This window comes from Nannobrachium achirus, assembly GCF_963921795.1.
Source record: "Nannobrachium achirus genome assembly, chromosome: 23".
NCBI lineage: Eukaryota > Metazoa > Chordata > Actinopteri > Myctophiformes > Myctophidae > Nannobrachium > Nannobrachium achirus.
In genome coordinates, this window is record NC_137830.1 from 5,843,277 (window position 1) to 5,861,185 (window position 17,909).

At 44.5% G+C, this 17,909-nt stretch overlaps 1 protein-coding gene across 1 annotated transcript in view; it reads right to left on the reverse strand.

Moving 5' to 3' along the window:
- Positions 1-5,294: 5,294 nt before the first annotated feature.
- The window catches only part of plxna4 (plexin A4), a gene marked incomplete at both ends in the record, with an annotated part of 474,146 nt that continues 461,531 nt past the window's right edge, over positions 5,295-17,909 (reverse strand). The window contains 2 exons of the mRNA XM_080753923.1: positions 5,295-5,390; positions 6,681-6,831. Coding sequence (XP_080610049.1) covers positions 5,295-5,390; positions 6,681-6,831 — 247 coding nt within the window. The remainder of the gene's footprint in view (positions 5,391-6,680; positions 6,832-17,909) is intronic.

Below are 17,909 nucleotides of genomic sequence, written 5' to 3' on the forward strand. Positions count from 1 at the left end.
GCAGATTCACAACAACAGTCCAGGACGTTTTTAAAACCCAAAAACGTGGGTGCGGGGCTATGATGAGAGGACACTTTGGGCTATCTAGACACAATATTACACCGTCTACACAAGTGGTTCCCAAAACGGGGGAGTCCCCAAATGAATTGGAGAGGGGGATTAGGGGGGTCCCCCAGATGATTAGCTTTAATGTGCTAACATTGGTTTCTCACTCAACAGTAAAGAAAACCAACGTACAGTTTAAGTACAAGCAGGGCATCTGCACATTTCTAAAGCTACAATTTAACAAACTTTTGTAAAGAACATTTTAATACCAAATTGGCCAAAACGTTGTGAAAATAGCCCAAATTACAAGCATGCAACGCCTCGTTGTGAGCTTATTTTTACAATGTCCATCTGTATACAACTAAATGTGATGCCTACAATTCCTTTGCTTTTGTCAGAGTGTGGAGGGGTGACGGGGTCCCCCAGTTCAAATATGATAATTTTGGGGGGGGGGGGGGGGTCGTGGCCTGAAAAGTTTGGGAACCCTTGGTCTCTATACATGAACGAAAGGTGCTCATTAGAATTCTCTAAGATTAAGGGGTTTGCAGGAATGCACTTCTTTGAAAGCCTAAGTTCGTAACAATGCATTTACGTTGAGAAATCTCACATTTTACTTGAGTTTTCCAATCGCTGATTTGCACAGAAAACTGTCAAAACTACTTAGCACGTCCTGAAACTAACTTTGTGAATGTACCTCCCCTCTAGGTACGCACATTCATCTGAACTGTACAGGTATGTTGACAAAACTCCCATGGACAATGAATCGTGTTAGGAATTTTACATACATTTGACACAATGGCTTAGAAACATAAAAAAACTAAAGACATTTTAATCTAGAAAACTTGAAAAAAGGTCTAGCATCAGAATTAACGTCTATTAGTTCAAAGACAATCGTGTGCGTGTGTAATCAAAACGTAGGACTTATTCAATGGTTAAAGGACTTCACCTTTCTTTTAAAATGCTAAAAACTTTGTTGTGTGATTTGAGGTATTTTGGGCAAACTGATGCTGTGAATTCATAATATATACAGCTTACAATAAAAAAGAAGATTTGATCATTTTACAAAGCACTTGTTGTGTACTTGTTCAGTAACATGATTATTCCAAATCAAACGTCCATCAATTCATGTTTCTTTATGCGAATTGGTTCAACCGGGCGGGTAATGAGGAAATAACATTTGCAAAGGATCTCAAGTGCCACATTCTAAAGCAGGGGCCTTCAACGTTTTCAGGCCAAGGATCCCTTAGTGGAGAGAGAGATGAGCCGGGACTCCCACAACCTGTTCATAAATTCAATATGGTTTCATCGGTATGACCGCACAATCATCAGTATATTTTGGATTCATGTCAATTTGTGTTCTCAGATATTTAACCACTTTAACCGTCAATACTTAATAAACTTGACCTTTCACTCTGTACTTAGTCTGCTCTTTTCCCCCTCTACACCAAAACTCTTAGCCAAAAACAGCCAATCTACAAGTTTGTAGATCTATTTTTGGCTAAATTTCTCAGAATATGGACACTAGGGTTCAAGTTGTTATTATAAAAAAAAGAGGAAAAAAACGTTTCTATCACACAAAGATTTGGAGGACCCCCTGTAGTAACTCTGAAGACCCCCTAGGGGTCCCGGACCCCCTGTTGAAGACCCCTGTTCTAAAGGAAGACACACACACAAGCTCATTTTGCAGTCAACTAGAATAAGAAAAATAAAATAAAAAAAGAAACATGACAGATCACAGATCGGAACATCAAAAACCCAGAAAAAACAAAAAAACAACACTTATTATAATAATAATGCAATAGCAGCGGAGACAGCGAGGCTGTCGTGTCTGTCTACCAAAAAACAAACAGAAAAACTAAAAAATCGACAGGAACAGGTACAGGAACAAGGCAAAAGGTAGAACAGGATACAGTAGAACGCACACGAAAAGAACGCTGGAAAAATATGGGTTATGTGTGTGTTTTTTTTTTTAAGTACAGTAGATCAATCCATGATCGTCTATAAAAGAACCGTTTGCTCAAGTCACTTCAAAGTCGCTAGTAGAAGTAGATAAATATCTTTGATTGCAAGGCAGTTCCATTTCATAACATCCAAATAGGTCGACATGCAAGGGTATATAATATCTGTTTCTTTTTTCTTTTTTTTTAAAGGTACCACTTCTTCATTAAGCATCTAACACGTCACAAAAAACATGGTTCTGAACTGGGGTGGGGGTGGGGTGGATTGGGGGGGGGGGGGGGGGGTCGCTGAACTCGATAAAGGTTCCACCGCTAAACGAAAGTTATCGTTTTTAATAACATGAACAAATCCACGTTTTTTTCCCCCCATCTCTATTCTTCCAAGCAAAAGAAATATAAAAGAACATCCACGTCATCTTGCAAGGCTTAATTTTCTCATTTTTTTTTTCATTTTTAGCTTTTTTTTTTGTTTTGTTGTTTTTTTCTCCCAAAGTTTCTTTAATTGATTTTTTTGTTCATTTTTTTAGATTTTCTTTTTTTTCTTTTAATGTCTTACATGCGCTTAAAAAGCCAATAAAGGACCCATGGTGGACCTGGGCGGTCTTTACACATTCACATCACCACATAGGGCACGTCGTCAAGGCAAATAAAAGGTTCAGAGGTCAAAAAGAAAGGAGGGCGGGGCTCCAGCATCTCTCTATCGCCCTCTCCTGTCGAGTGGGGGAGGTTAACATCCAACAAGTCTTGGCTACTTTTTAATATCTGTCGTTTATCCCTGTTTATCCTGTCATGAAGCTTTACACTATACGTCATCTATAACCTTTCTGGTCCTTCGAGCCGGATTCAGACTCCCGTCGAACGACGGAGCAAAGAAAAAAGTGGCCGTTATCAAACTACCGTTCTATTTTACTACTTTTTTTAGGCTGAGAGATGGCCACCCCCCACGCCGCTGCTTATTTAGGAGCAACTACACTAATACAGGAACGCAACTAGCTTTACCGTCTCCAGCGCTTGTGCAAAAACAAAGACGAAAAACTCAAGTCGGGAGCCGGACAGAAAGGAGCGCAGGGGTTAAGGGTAGGGGGAGCTGGGAGGTCGGGGGGAGGTATGTGTGCCGAGAGCCACGATGAAGATCATCGTCATCATCATCACCAACTCACCCCTCGACAACACTGAGGTCAGAAAAATCACACAGGTTCTTTTTTTTTTTTTTTTTTAGTTCCAGTTAGGATACTTTTTCTTTTTCTGTCATATGGGATTATTCTCCTTCTGTCTCAAAGTCCCTTTTCCCATCGTCGTCGTCAGATCCTCAGTGGCACTTTTTCAAACAGGTTTCCAGCCGTTCTCGAAAATGTCAAACTCCTTTGGTTGTTTTTTGTGTTTTTTTTTTTGTTGTTGTCTACTTTTTTTTGGCTGACCGACTGAGTCCATCTTGTTCGATAAAGTCTTAAATCAGAACGTCAATGTGAAAAGAATTACTCCCCGCCCCACCTCCCCTCCCCTCCCCCAAGGTAGCACTCAGCTCTTACGGTCATCACCGGGTTCAATCGTTTTCCATCTCATTTAACTGTCTTTTCCATCCACAGTTTATGTTTACAGTCAGCTCTCTCTCCCCCCTTCAATCGATGTGTGGGTTCCCGGTACCGGAAGAGGGGATGGTGAGTTGAACGAACGGGTACCTACTGGCGAGCGAGGTACCCAGTGGTACCCAGAGGTACCCACGGTGCCGGAAACCAGTAGGAGACCACTGTAGGACGGTCAGGGCGTTCGGACAGCTGTTGACTTGTGTGTAGCCGTGTGTGTGTGTGTGTGTGTGCTTTAATGGTGTTACCGTGATGGGTGACACCGGATCGGCAGAGACCAACGGCTCCCCCTGGTGTTCAGGAGGGTGAAAGCCGCCGGATCGCCGCCGTTGATAGTTAGTCGTGTGCTTCTTCTCAAGAGAGGGGTGACATTTTGCCTAAATATGTTCGTTTTTTTTTGTCTGTTTGTTTGCAGTAGCCAGCATAAGCCAAGATGGAAGGAACAAAGCATGATAGTATCAGATTGTAAAAGCCTATAATAATTAAAGTCCCGTCCGTAAGCCCGACGGCGTCGCTTACCCAAAATCACAGGTCTTTAAGCTATAGCTTTAGCTCAAAGATCTGACTCTTTTTTTTACGATAGCTTGAAGATCTGTCATTTTCGGCGAGCGACACCAACCTTGGGTGCCGGCCAGGGACGTTTAAATTGAGCATGATGTGTGCAGGGTCGATGTCGCGAAGCAGGGGAACAAGGGTCGTTTTGTTAAGGTGTAAGCGTCAGTCAAGGTTTTTGTTTTCTCCATAAACCCTTATCAAGTCTTATTTCTTAAATAACAAATCTCCAGCTACATTGAAAAGAACACGTCAGGAAACATTCTAGGTTTTGCCTGGACTCTGTTTGTGCCCAAATTTCTCCAGATATGTATATGTCATTTACTCTTAAAGTACAGTGTAAACTTGGCAAACCATCGTAGCGTTCGTTGTTTTTTTCTTCGTATCTCCCGGGAGGTGTTCATTTGGCTTGAAGTCCTCGTTTTTTATATTCCTCTTGATTTCTGTATACTGAATATAGCACTACGATAAACTTGAGACTCTAGAGATGGTTTCATTTTTAACTATCCTATCATTTAAAAAAAAAGTTCAGAACAAAATGGAAAACGAACCCAACGTTGTCGGATTTCAAAAAACTTGTATCTACCAGCGTTAAATTCTTGAAGGCAACATAAAAAATGTTTTCTTTCTCTCTCTCTCTCTTTCTTTCCCTCCGACAGGGGTTGGAGGTAAAGTACGCCCATATATGGCCGGCCGACAAAGCAGCCACACCCTTTGTGTGTGTGTGGCCTTGAAGACAACAAGGCCTCTCCCGCGTTGCATGATGGGAGATGTGGTCCTGAGCTCCAAAACCACCCCTCAGGTTATAACTAGTCTATGCAGCAGAGCGGATGAGGAAAAAACCAAAAACGCTCGTTTTTTTTTGTTGTTTTTCGTTTTTTTAATCGGGAAGAAGGAAGCAGAAAAAAAGGATCAAGGAAGAGGAAGTTTCTTCGTCTTTGAAAAGAAGGAAGAAAAGGCAGGAAGTCACATGATGAGATGTGGGTGGGGTTTGCGGTATAAGGTGGGGGTTCGGGTCTTCGCTCAGGCACGGCTTGGTTTTTTTTTCTGACGGGGTCTTTGTGTGTCTCCCAGTGCGCCCTGGGAAGTGCGGTCCTCCTCCTCCTCCTCAGCTCTCTCCGTGGGCCCCAGTGCACCCTGGGAAGTGCGGTCTTTCTCAGCTCTCCAGGCTCATGAAGGCCACCACCTGCTCCAGCTTGAAGGCTAGCCGCTGTTTCCTGGCGCCTTCGTCCTGCTCCAGCGCACACACCACCTGCACGTGCACACACACACGTACACACGCGCACACACACACACACACACACAGACACACACAGGTACCAAGGTTATTACAGTTAACGAAAACTAACCAAATAACGAAAACTAAAATGTGAAAAAAAATGATTGAAGAAAAAAAATATTACATATCTCAGCTCATTTTAGCAGGGCTTTTGTTTTGTCTCAGTTTTTACACTAAATGGCGCTATTTGCTAACATTATGCACGTATGCACACTGCAAACAGTGTTGAATTTTCGTCTACTAAAATCTACAACCTTTTTTTCACTGATGAAAACGAAAGAAAAACTAAGCTATGATGACAAAGCTATGACTAAACACATTGACAATTTATCAAAAAGCCAATAATTTGATGAAACAAAGAGTCTACCTTATGTCTCCATAGGGAACCACTGTCGGTTATCAAATTATTGGCTTAAGAATGTGACACAAACACACAAAAAATATCCATGAATTCAGGTCTCCATGGGCTGAGTAAAGGATAGAAACACATTTTTGTCACATTGTTTCGGCAATGGCAAAATGGCGCCACTTGGCCACCAAAATGACGCCAAGTGCGGTACATCAATTCACCCTTTGTCAGCCTTCTGGTTGGTCCCTGACTGACCAACCAGCAGGCCCTTTCTGCCTTGTCCCACCCTATACTGAACCTGAGATGTTACTTTTTACAGAAACCAAGTTTAAAATGCGAATTGAATACACAGAATAACAATACGAAGCAACTGACACATTATTTCAATGGTAGTAGATGGAGAGAAAGGATTTTTGTCCAACCAAAACAGAGTAACCAATGGGTGCGAAGAGGGGCGGGACCACTGGCGGGACTTGACAAGGGGTCAATTGACGCGTTATTGAGTCAATAGCGGCTAAAGTGTTTTAACCACAGATATAAAAAGCTAGATGCCTCGTTCGCCTCTGCAGTTCATTGGAGCGACGTGCAACAGTTGTAGTCCGGACTTCCTGGAAAAAACAAGGGATCGCTGTCAGTGACTACTGGCCAATCACAGCGTGTCTTTTCCAGGACTTATCCAAGGACTTCAATTCAACAGAGCCAGTTCCTGGTGTTGCGCTGCTCAGCTGTTCTTACAGGCTGCGTACGTAAAGACCCGCCCCCACCTGCCTCTGATTGGCCTACCAACGTCCGTAAGTGTGACGCACGTGGAAGCGATGCACACGGATTCCCTTGGTCCCTCGATGAATATGCACCAGAGATGAAGGAGGCGTCTACCTTTCTATGTCTATGGTTTTAAGCACATTGTCTCTTACCTCCTCGGCGTATTTGGCCACGTAGGAGTAGATCTCGCTGAGGGAGCTCATGGAGTTGAACTCGTTCATGTGCATCCTGCTCTGCTCCGCCAGGTAGGCGTTCATGTCCTGGTCACTGATCGCCTGCATCTTGTTGATGTCAGAGTAATATCTGCAGAGAAAGAGAGAGAGAGAGACAGAGAGAGAGAGAGAGAGAGAGAATAAGGTTTTACTAATCACACATAGGGATGGGAATCGAGAACCGGTTCTTGTCGAGAACCAGTTCCCGGTCGATCGATTCCTTGGAATCGTTAGCCAAAGTCCTTAACGATTCCGCTATCGATGCCTGCATATGCGTGATGATGATATCACACACGGGACACGCTGCCTTGCTTTGTTAGACCGCAGCCAACATGTAGTCTAAGCAGAGGCTGTATTTCACGAGAATGTGCATGTTCGAACTAGCTTGTGTGATTGTGTGTGAAATAACTCTTAAAGAGGTGGTGCCATAGTTTTGACAACATAAAATCATCCCCTCCCCCTTTTACCATACAACAACACTGTGGGTGTGGCTAACTTCAGCTGGGTCACCACCCACCTGACAACCAGACATACTTAATAACAATATAATCTTAACACTTTCTGTACACTTAAAAAAAGAAAGTCTTCCCAAGTATAATCATAATAACTGATTATCATGTTTTTAGTTTATAGTTGTTTTTTTTTTGGGTGGGGTGAATAATTACGGCACCCGTCTTTAATTAAAATAAGTTTCAGACTGAAGCTTTTAAAGTGCAGCTAGAATGCAATCAGTCACTGTCTGCAGCAGCTGTGCCGTCCCTGTCAACCCCTGTAATTAAGGCCAGTTATTTACATATTAAATTCATGCGGCACCGGACCGTTGCACCGCGCTGGACTAACAACACAGCTGTGTGCAGTGGTGGAAAAAAGTACTCTGACGTTTTAGTGAAAGTGAAAGTATGTTGTGAGTGTAAGCTGAGCTCACAACATTTAACGAGCTTGCAGAGGCTGCATTTCCAATTCATTGTGTTTTTGGTCAGGTCTTTAAAGAGACAGTGCCTTGCTTTTTCCCCCCTAAAACATGATGATCAGGTATTATGATTATACTAGGAGGAAGATTTTTTTTTCTCCAAAAAAGTGTACAGAAAGAGTTAAAATCTTGTTTTTTATGTGGCCACACCCACCAGTTCATTAAGTATGCCTGGTTGTCATGGTGGGTGGTGAACCCAGCTGAAGTTAGCCACACCCACAGTGTTGGATGGATGGTACAAGGGGAGGGTCTGAGTTTATGATGTCATTTACTCAGTGTATTTCGATCGGGCCTAAATTTTTGCTTTTCAGCTTTCAGGAAGTAACCAAAAATACACAGGGAAGACGAATTTGCACATTATAACCACAGCCAGGGGTCTATTAGAGTAATGTTAACTCCATGGACACATACAAAACAGAAAAAGTGCAAAACTATGGCACCACCTGTTTAAAAAAAAGAAAGAAAATAAAAAAGAATGCAAATAAAAAAAGTCAATTTCACCAATGTGCCAGTGTGTTGCATTGCAACCTCACTGACAGCAGAATGACAGGCGGGCGATGATGTGTGATGGTGAATCCATCATTGTCTGGGGGACTACAGATCCCACATCCATCATTGTCTGGGGGACTACAAAATCCCGCATCAATAGAGCGGGTCTGAGTGTCAGATCTAGACTGACTGGGCAAGACTTTAATCCACGTCACCATGGGATTAGAGAGATGGATCTCATCACACAGCCAACGGTGCTCTGACTAATGCAGGGGTTCTCAACCTTTTCAGGCTGTGACCCCCAAAATAATCATACTTGAACTGGGGACCACCCACTCTGACGAGCACTAAGAGTTGAGGCCTTACATTTTGTATAACACAGTTTGAGGCGTTGTGAGCATGATGATCTGCTATTTTCACAATTTCTGCCTCTAATATTTGACAATTTGGCCAATGTTTAATTTGTCATTTTAGATGTGTTAAAAGGTCTATGAATTGTCACTTCAGAAATGTGCAGATAACCTCTATACCCTTAAACACTATGTTGGTTTGGTTTGGAATCTGGGGATCCCCCACAGGCTGAGAACCACTGCTCTAATGGTGCGTTCAAACCTGGATAGTTGGAGCGGCGCGGTTACATACTAAGTGAATGCAAAGACGAGACGACGCGCGACCGGGGGCAGCGTGAACGATCAGAACGGCCAGGCGCGAACGGTCGCCTTGTTATCTTCGCACACAGTTGGAAAAATTCAACTGAAGCAACCCTGGGGTCAATGAGGGTAAATTTACTATTTTCTTAGGGATGCGACAAATACAACAAATATATTATTGAACCCAAGTCTCATGGCGTGAGTCATCAATAGAAAAAGGTCATTTTGGGCCGGTGAACTACTCCTTTAAGTAGGCCTAAATAAATGGAGTACTTCGTTTTTTACACCACTGGCTGCTGATCATCCCGACTGCCTGACTGTGTCCCTTTTCACACTCTCTCCAACTCCACAGTGACACACACGCCTCACAGTTTGAGAACTTTTTAACAAGGCCAGTAATCAGAGCGAAAACGACAGACAGCAGAGAACTTTCCTGCCGGAGATCAATGGTCTGTTACTCTGCTCTGCTGGGATTACACTGAGAGCATCCACGCATGCACCTCCACTCTGTCCTTAAACGGAACTATCTCTGTCTGGAAAAGCTGTCTGGAATAACTTGATGATTACGACCAACAACATGCCACTGAGAAACACACAACTGCTTCTCAGCACGAGAGGACAGTGGGTGGGAAAAAAGCACTCACACGTTTTACATAAGTAAAAGTATCAACACTGCAACTGAGAAATAGTCTGTTATATACGCTGGATACAGGGCATTAACCGAAAAGTCTAGAAGTAGACTCAGTCGACTTCATGACATAAGACTCCTACTTATCTTCTTTGTATAGTTCCAAGAGACAAATCAACGTGCTGTTAGATCCACCACTTGCGGTAATCCATGAGCAGACGGTTGTGTTTACATTCCACAGAGCTTAGGCGATTTCCGGTTACAACGCGTTTAGCGTAACTTACGCATCTACGTAACGTAGGTACCTAACAAAAGGTATTCTAGAAGCTTACAATGCTAGAAGCGTAAGTTAACCGGAAATCGCCTAATCGCCTTGGATTACTGCAAGTGGTGGATCTAACAGCACGTTGATTTGTCTCTTGGAACTATGAAAAGAAGATTCATGGAGGAAAAAGTTACGCTGGAACCGAAAAAATTTGCGCTTTTGTCTGTGTATCCGTGTGTAGCCGCATTTTCGCTGTGAGGATGGGGTCGGGACGACTCGGGAGATCTATGAAGAGGGGCGACAATAACACAAATCCACCAAACCAGGTAGGAACATTCATGATAAAAGGCAAATTAAGGGGGGAATATGTTTTAGCCTGGAATTGCCCTTTAATGAAGTGACCAAGTCCAATACTTGGAGCACGGATGCCGAAGGCCAGGGTTTGAAGTTATAGACGTGTGCTCAATAAACTGAAGTCCAAGACTTGTCGTGGAGTTAAATAAATTATATTTATGTTCTGTCACTTCAGACTCCTATACTTCAGAACAAATAAATAAATAAATATAGCAAACTTAACACAGGAATACAGACCAAGATCTTGAGACACATTTTGTTTCCCCATTAGGAACACTTTTATCTAAAATGCATGAAAACAAACCAACTCACTCAAAAGGGGAGGGGGGGGGGGGGGGGGACTAAAACAAAAGCATTCCCAAAAACAAAAGCATTCCCAAAAACAAAAGCATAGAGCATTTTCTTTTCTTTTTTTTTTTTTTTTTTTGAAATTACTTACAAATTAATTACAAATTTAAAACAAATTCAAAACTTGGAGTACTTTACCCCATTTGTATCATAAAAAATTGTTCATTTCAAGATGGTGCCATTTGTATCATAAAAAATTGTTCATTTCAAGATGGCGCCATTTCTATCCACTTACCGCTTTGGGCAGCTCAGAAACCTGATGACCAATGACATCATCATTGGCTATTCCAAGTTAACAAGCCGGAGTCTCATTCGTTATCGGAATCAACCAGACAAATCACTGTACCAACTAAGAACGGCCATGCACCAACACCCACAGAATCCAGAAAGAGCTATCAATCTGTCAATCCTTTCTGTGTCCGTGCAGTATTCAGTCGACTAGGGCCTGCTTTGAACACTCTATTTTTTTCAAAGTAAACACACCGGACCCCAGCGGGACGCTCAGCTAAGAGCATCGAGGGGGCGCCGGAAGGCAGGGGCTGGGACAGACGGTGGCTCGCCTGGCGGCGGACCGTCAGCTCGGTCCCGAGATCCAACTAGGAGCTTTTTAACTGCAGCAACTTTAAGATACGCTATTGGAGCTGGAATTACCACGGCTGCTGGCACCAGACTTGCCCTCCAATACAAAGATTATCCATGGAATATTCCTTTCCATTTGTGTGGAAAAGTTTCCAGCGCTTCTGTGGTGATATTAGCAGTAATACATCCTTTGGAAGTTCACAAAAAGATATGAAGGTTCTGAGATTGTCAGGGAATCTTCATTAAGTTTTTTTTTTGTAGGATTTAAAGTCCACTCATTCCAATTACAGGGCCTCCAAAGAGTCCTGGATTGCTATTTTTCGTCACTACCTCACCGTGCCAGGAGTGGGTAATTTGCGCGCCTGCTGCCTTCCTTGGATGTGGTAGCCGTTTCTCAGGCTCCCTCTCCGGAATCGAACCCTGATTCCCTGTTACCCGTGGTCACCATGGTAAAGTACCTCCAAACCACGTGGAGCTTTGTGGAGTGTTTTCAAAGTGGGTGGCGGGGCACCCTGGGGTGCCGTGACGGCAGTCCAGGGGTGCCGCGAGATCATTTGATAATATTTGAAATTTATTTACACTTGAAAAAATATTTAGTATCATTTTAAACTTGAATTACAAAGTTATTAAAGTCAGTTCTAACCAAAATGGCTATTATCTCAATGTTTTCCTCGCAACAAAATCGCTAAAATATCTCGCTGTCGGGCAGAAACCTTGTATCTCCAGGTTTCAAATTTGTACGTCTTTTGGTAAAGTAAAGCCCTGCTTCATCATACAAGACCGTCGCGTTGCAGAAAACTAGTGAAAACAGCCGATCTACAAGCACACAACACCAGTACAGACCAAGCACTTGAGACACATGTGTTCCCAATAGGAACACTTTATCTAAAATGCAATGCAAACAAACCAACTCACTCAAAAAAAAAAAAGCATTCCCAAAAACGAAAGCATAGAGATTTTTTTATTTTTTATTATTCTAATTATTTTTTTTTACAAGAAATTAATTATAAATTAAAAACGAATTTAAAACTAATTCAAAACTTGGAGCACTTCACCCCCTTTGTATCAGTCCTAAAAAAAAACAAGCCGGAATCAGAATCAACCAGACAAATCACTGCACCAAATGATGCGAAGGAGTGTAATGACGAAGCGAGTTCGGGGGAGTGTTCTGGAGGTTGCGTGCGCTCACGTGGTCGGGACCTGCGCGTCCCGCCCCCTATACAATATATAGGTAGACCTGCCTGTAGGTAAGGTATTGTTGCGCAAGCTACTGCTGCTGCTACGCATGGCTGTCTCGAGGGGCTACTGGTTGTTTGTGCTGCTGACTTCTGCTTGGATCATGTCTTTCGCGTCTTTAGCCGCTGTCTACGCTAGGATCAAGGGATTCAAGGCAAGGTTGTATGGGAAAAACTTTGGGATTGTGGATTTGGGTAGACACTGCTGTGTTCTAGTACTGCTTCAACAAGTGTGTGGGTCTCCGCTAATGTTGCTAATTCCCAGCTGATTTCTGCAGTGCAGTGCTGCTGATCCTTGCGGCAGTTGTTGTCGTGGCTAGGCTAATTTAGTGTGTTTGTGCTGTTGTTGTTGTTGCTTAGCTAAATTAATTGTGCCTTTGTAGGCCATTGCTCTTCTTGTTTCGGCTGCTCACTATTGCTAAAGCGCTTTTTTAGCTGCTGTGATCAAGGCAAGGCTTATGGCATAACTGTTGGGTTTGTTGTTTGTAGTAAACACGGCTGAGGTCTACTTCTAACTACTGTTTCATCAAGGTAATGTTGCCCATTCCAGCGATTTTTGCATACTACAGATCAAGATGGAAGTAGTTGTGGCTACTGGCTAATGCTAAAATAACTTCATTGTGCTTGGCTTGCTTGCGACCGTTCGCTATAAAGGTAAACTCAGTTGGTTGTGCTTATCGGGAACAGTGGTGTGTCGTCGACGGAGCTAGCCGTATCTGCTACTGTTGAGCAGCGTTCCTTTCTTCAGTCAGCCAAGGGCTAGCTTTGCTTGTTGTTAGCCGGCTAGCTTCTAACTTCTGTAAGGATAGCTGTTAGCTGGTAAAACAGCTTGCTAGCCATGTTCTAGGCACAAGTATGGCCCCGTGTGAAAACGTTGCCTCTATTAACAGTAATGTCTCTGTCAGGAGGAATAAATTAATATATAGGTTGCGCGTGTCAGTAAGCGGCATATTATAACTCTATGAATCTACCTAGCAGAGCTTTACGTCTTCACAGAGGAGGTTTACGGTAGCACATACTAAGCGCTGCGTGTGGGAAATGTAGTTCTCTATCATGCCAAGCCTCGGCGTTGTGCTAGAAGTAATAGTCGTATGAACTACACGTCGGGCCAGGAGGAAAGCTTTCGATTCAGGCTTCGTCGCAGCGTGCTTAATCTAGTTAGTATCTGGGGCCTATATTGCTTCTGCCTCTCCTTGGGTTATGTGTATGTTTTGCACTGTCTGGCCCTCGCGGGATGAATGATTAAAACATTAATCGCCGCTCGCTATTATAACTCTATGGCCGCTCGTTTGAGAAGCTATAAAGGATGTCTGTCTAAGTGCCGTGGGCTCCTGGGAGGAGGAACCCGCTAGCTCATAGGTGCCATAGTTTACGTGCGATCAATGTTTTGCTTCCGCTAACGCAAGTCGTGCCTGTCTGACCTGACGTCACCAGTTGAGTCGCTAGTGCATGCAGGGAAACGTAGTCTACTCTAAAGCTAACCATTCTCTTCAGTTTTCAGCATCCATCAGCTGCAGCTCATCAGCTTTTTTTCTTCGCATCGCAGGCTATTAGTTAAAGTTGATAAGTTCTAAGTTGTCAGTTGTGCTGCTATATTAAATGCTAAATAAATACGACAATTGTTGCTGCTGCCGCAGTCGGATACCGTCATGTCTCCGTGGTTTCGGCAGAGGCTAGCTCTACTCAAGCTGCTAATGCTGCTGTTATGGCTGCTAATAATTACAACTGACGCTTCTGCTTGTAGGATGCTGACATCATGTTATCTGTGCAGTTCATGCTCAGTGCCACGTGTCTGATACTAACATTATTTGTATCATTACAGCTCCTGGCTAAAGCACTTCTGGTCCGCTGCAATCGTTACTGCTTCATGTTAAAGCTGCTACCAGTGCATCAGAAGTAAAAGTGGTTTAATTTAAATGTCGTTTCAAACTAAGGTTATAGTATTGGGTCACATAGCACACTTTATGTTTTCTTACAGCTCATGCTAAAGCTAATACATGTTGGTTGCTAACATCCTGTTTATTATTTCAGCTCAAGGCCGGAGCGGCTGCAGGCCCACGGCTTCGGCATCAGGTTATCATGGCAGCTTTATGCTAAAGCGGCTACATGTTCCACTAATCATGTTTTACTTTATAGCTTCTTGCTGCGGCTGCTACATGTCTGCTGCTAACATTTCTATATTTTCAGCTCGTGCTGGAGTGGCTGCATAGCTGCTACTGCAGCAGCTAACATAATCTTTATCACTGCAGATCCATGCCGGAGCTGTGGCAGGCCCGCTACTACAGCAGCATTTTGATCATTGCAGCTTCTGGCTAATCTCCTACAGCTTCTGGCTAAGCTCCTACAGGTTCCGCTAACAGTGCGTTTTTCTTCATAGCTTCTTGCTTCGGCTGCCACATGCCTGCTAACAGGTTTTCAGATTCGGGCTGGAGCTGATGCATGGCTGTCGCTACAGCATGTTTGCCATTGCAGCGTCGTGCTGCAGCGGCTGCGTTGTCTATTAACATGTTATCTTTATAGCTTCGTCCACGGCTGTAGAATACCATGAGGCCAGTCAGGAGTCGATTAGCACTGCAGAGGGCTTTGCTTCTACAGCATCGGCCATCCCAAGCAAGGCGGTCGTCACGCCTGCCAGCCCACCCGCCGCCTGCCTGCTGCCCGCTAGCCCGCCGCCTGCCTGCTGCCCGCGAGCCCACCCGCCAGCCCGCTGCCCGTGAGCCCACCCGCCTGCCCGCGAGCCCACCCGCCAGCCCGCCGTGTCGTGCTAGAAGCTCATGGGGCGCAGGCTCGTCTTCCGGAGGCGCAACACGCCGACGCCGCCATCATGCCGCAAAGGAACCTGGGAACTGCAGTTCCAGCACCAGTGGCGGGAACTCCATTCCTCTCACCAGCAACAGCTATCCTAGAAGCACTGCGGAGCCAGACTCTAGCAGGTAAATAGCAGCGCATTTGCTTGTTCGGTGCTGTTGGGGTTTCAGTCGCTTTAAGCTTGGAAACAATAGGTAGCCTTAGTAAATAGCAGCACATTAGCTTGGTTGGTATATTGGCTTGGCCGCTCTTGCATTGCTTGACCTAAAAGTCAAGATGTGGTTTTGTTGAGTTTCTTATATTACGCATCAGCAGACTCTGGAGCAGAACTAATTCACTTTTCCGTCCTTTATTTCCATGCTGAAACATCCGCCTGATGTCTGCCCCCGGCACCCATGACACGAGCCTGGTACGGCATAAAACCGAGAGAGCTGCGGCCTGCCCAACCAGCTGCCCACCTGCACGCCGCCCCCCACCCGGCTACCCGTCCACCCGCATAGCTCTCTCGCTGGACCGGGGCAGTGACAACAGCAGCGCTCCGGGTGCTGTCATCAACCAGGAAATCCTCTAGCCGCCGGGCATCGGCAAAAGACTCGGCAATCTGAAATCCGGCACGCCCAGCTACCAATGAGCATCAAGCCATGCAACTCGGGACTGAGCGGCTGTGCTACTAGCTCAGGTTCATAAGGTTACATTATGCCGTTCTGCTTCGGCGTGTACCCGATATGTTTGTGTGTTTATTTGCCGCTGCGCTTCACATGCCTAATATGCAAAGCAAGGTGTTTGCTGGGGTGTCTTTTTAGGTTAATGGCTGCCTCTCTGCTGCGCTTCACATGCATTTTAATATGCAAGCCAAGGTGTCTTTTAGGTTAGATGGGTAAGTTTAACAGTATAAACCAGTGTTATACGCAGTTGCTCCTGCTCAGTATAGCATCGCTAAAATGACACCTACCTTCATTGTTGGTTGGCTGTTGCTAATATTAATACACTTCAGTACTACTGTGTATTTCTATCGCGTTTGCCCATTCTAGTATAGCATAGCGCTCGAGTTCTAGTGTTGGTCGGCGTATCTACACTTTAGTTGCCTCCTGCCCACCGCAGTAATCGCTAAATTGCAGCAGTGCTACCTTCTTCGCCGTTGGTTGGCTTTTGGCAAGCTGCTAATATTAATAAATGTCAGTACTACAGCGTATTTCATTTGCTGTCCATTCTAGTATACGTTTTATGAATAGTCGCATTGCTCTGCCGCACTCCATTTTCTCTGCAAAGCAAGGTGGTTGCTGGGGTGTCCCTTTAGGTAGGATGTTCTGAGCTGTCCCGCCGCCTTTACTTTAATAACTGAGCTTGGCCTTTCCAGAGTATTGTGTTAGGTAGTTATATAGTTCAGTGCCTCCTGCTCACAGTAAGCGCTAAAAGTACAGCGGCGCCACCTTCCTCACCGTTGGTTGGTCTTTGCACGCTGTTAGTATTCATTAATTCCAGTATTACTGCATATTCATTTGGTATCGCTCTAGAGTATTAAGGTTAGGCAGTTAGTGTAGTTGTGCTCAGCACTAGTCGCCTATTTACAGCAGAGCAACCTTCACCGTTGGTTGGCATTGGCAGTGGATTCTTAGCTTTTGCTTGTGTTGGGGGTTGTTGTTTTGGGGGGTCTCGGGTAATTGCCTGCAGAGATATGTTAAGCCCACGACGTACACAGCCATACATGTACTTCGCCGTACATGGTACACGTGTGATCGTGGGCCTGCAGGAAATGACCCGAATACAGAATCCATCGCCAAGTTATGCTCCTGCCTAAGTTGCCATAGATGCCTGTTCTTATTCTTAGGCTGTTGGTATGCTGCGGCCTTAGTATAGTATCACAGTATACATGTCATGCATTTGTCGCTCTCCTGCTGCCGTTAGTATGCCTAGTGTATGCTGCTGCCTTTATGTATCGTGCTGCTGCCTTCATATCTTGCTGATGTTTATATGCTATGTTGCTGCTGCCATTCTTGTCAATAAAGTATAATCTAACCTAAAGAACGCTCCCCTGAACTAAGAATGTCCATGCACCACCACCCACAGAATCCAGAAAGAGCTATCAATCTGTCAATCCTTTCCGTGTCCGGGCCGGGTGAGCTTCCCCGTGTTGAGTCAAATTAATATAAACTACAGCCCTCTCTTTCTGGAAAGTTAGCACGCTGAAATAGAAGCAATTGTTTTTGTATTCAATGAAAAATAACGCTTGAAATCTTTCCAAACCTGCCCGGTTGGCGCAACTCGTCGTGCAGTATTCAGGCGACTAGGGCCTGCTTTGAACACTCTATTTTTTTCAAAGTAAACGCACCGGACCCCAGCGGGACGCTCAGCTAAGAGCATCGAGGGGGCGCCGGAAGGCAGGGGCTGGGACAGACGGTGGCTCGCCTGGCGGCGGACCGTCAGCTCGGTCCCGAGATCCAACTAGGAGCTTTTTAACTGCAGCAATTTTAAGATACGCTATTGGAGCTGGAATTACCGCGGGTGCTGGCACCAGACTTGCCCTCCAATACAAAGATTATCCATGGAATATTCCTTTCCATTTGTGTGGAAAAGTTTCCAGCGCTTCTGTGGTGATATTAGCAGTAATACATCCTTTGGAAGTTCACAAAAAGATATGAAGGTTCTGAGATTGTCAGGGAATCTTCATTAAGTTTTTTTTTGTAGGATTTAAAGTCCACTCATTCCAATTACAGGGCCTCCAAAGAGTCCTGGATTGCTATTTTTCGTCACTACCTCACCTAGCTCTGGTCCATAGCGTTAGTGGAGTTTTCCCTAACGCTATGTTCCTTTACCTCCGTATTTCTTGGCAAAACCGGGAAGCC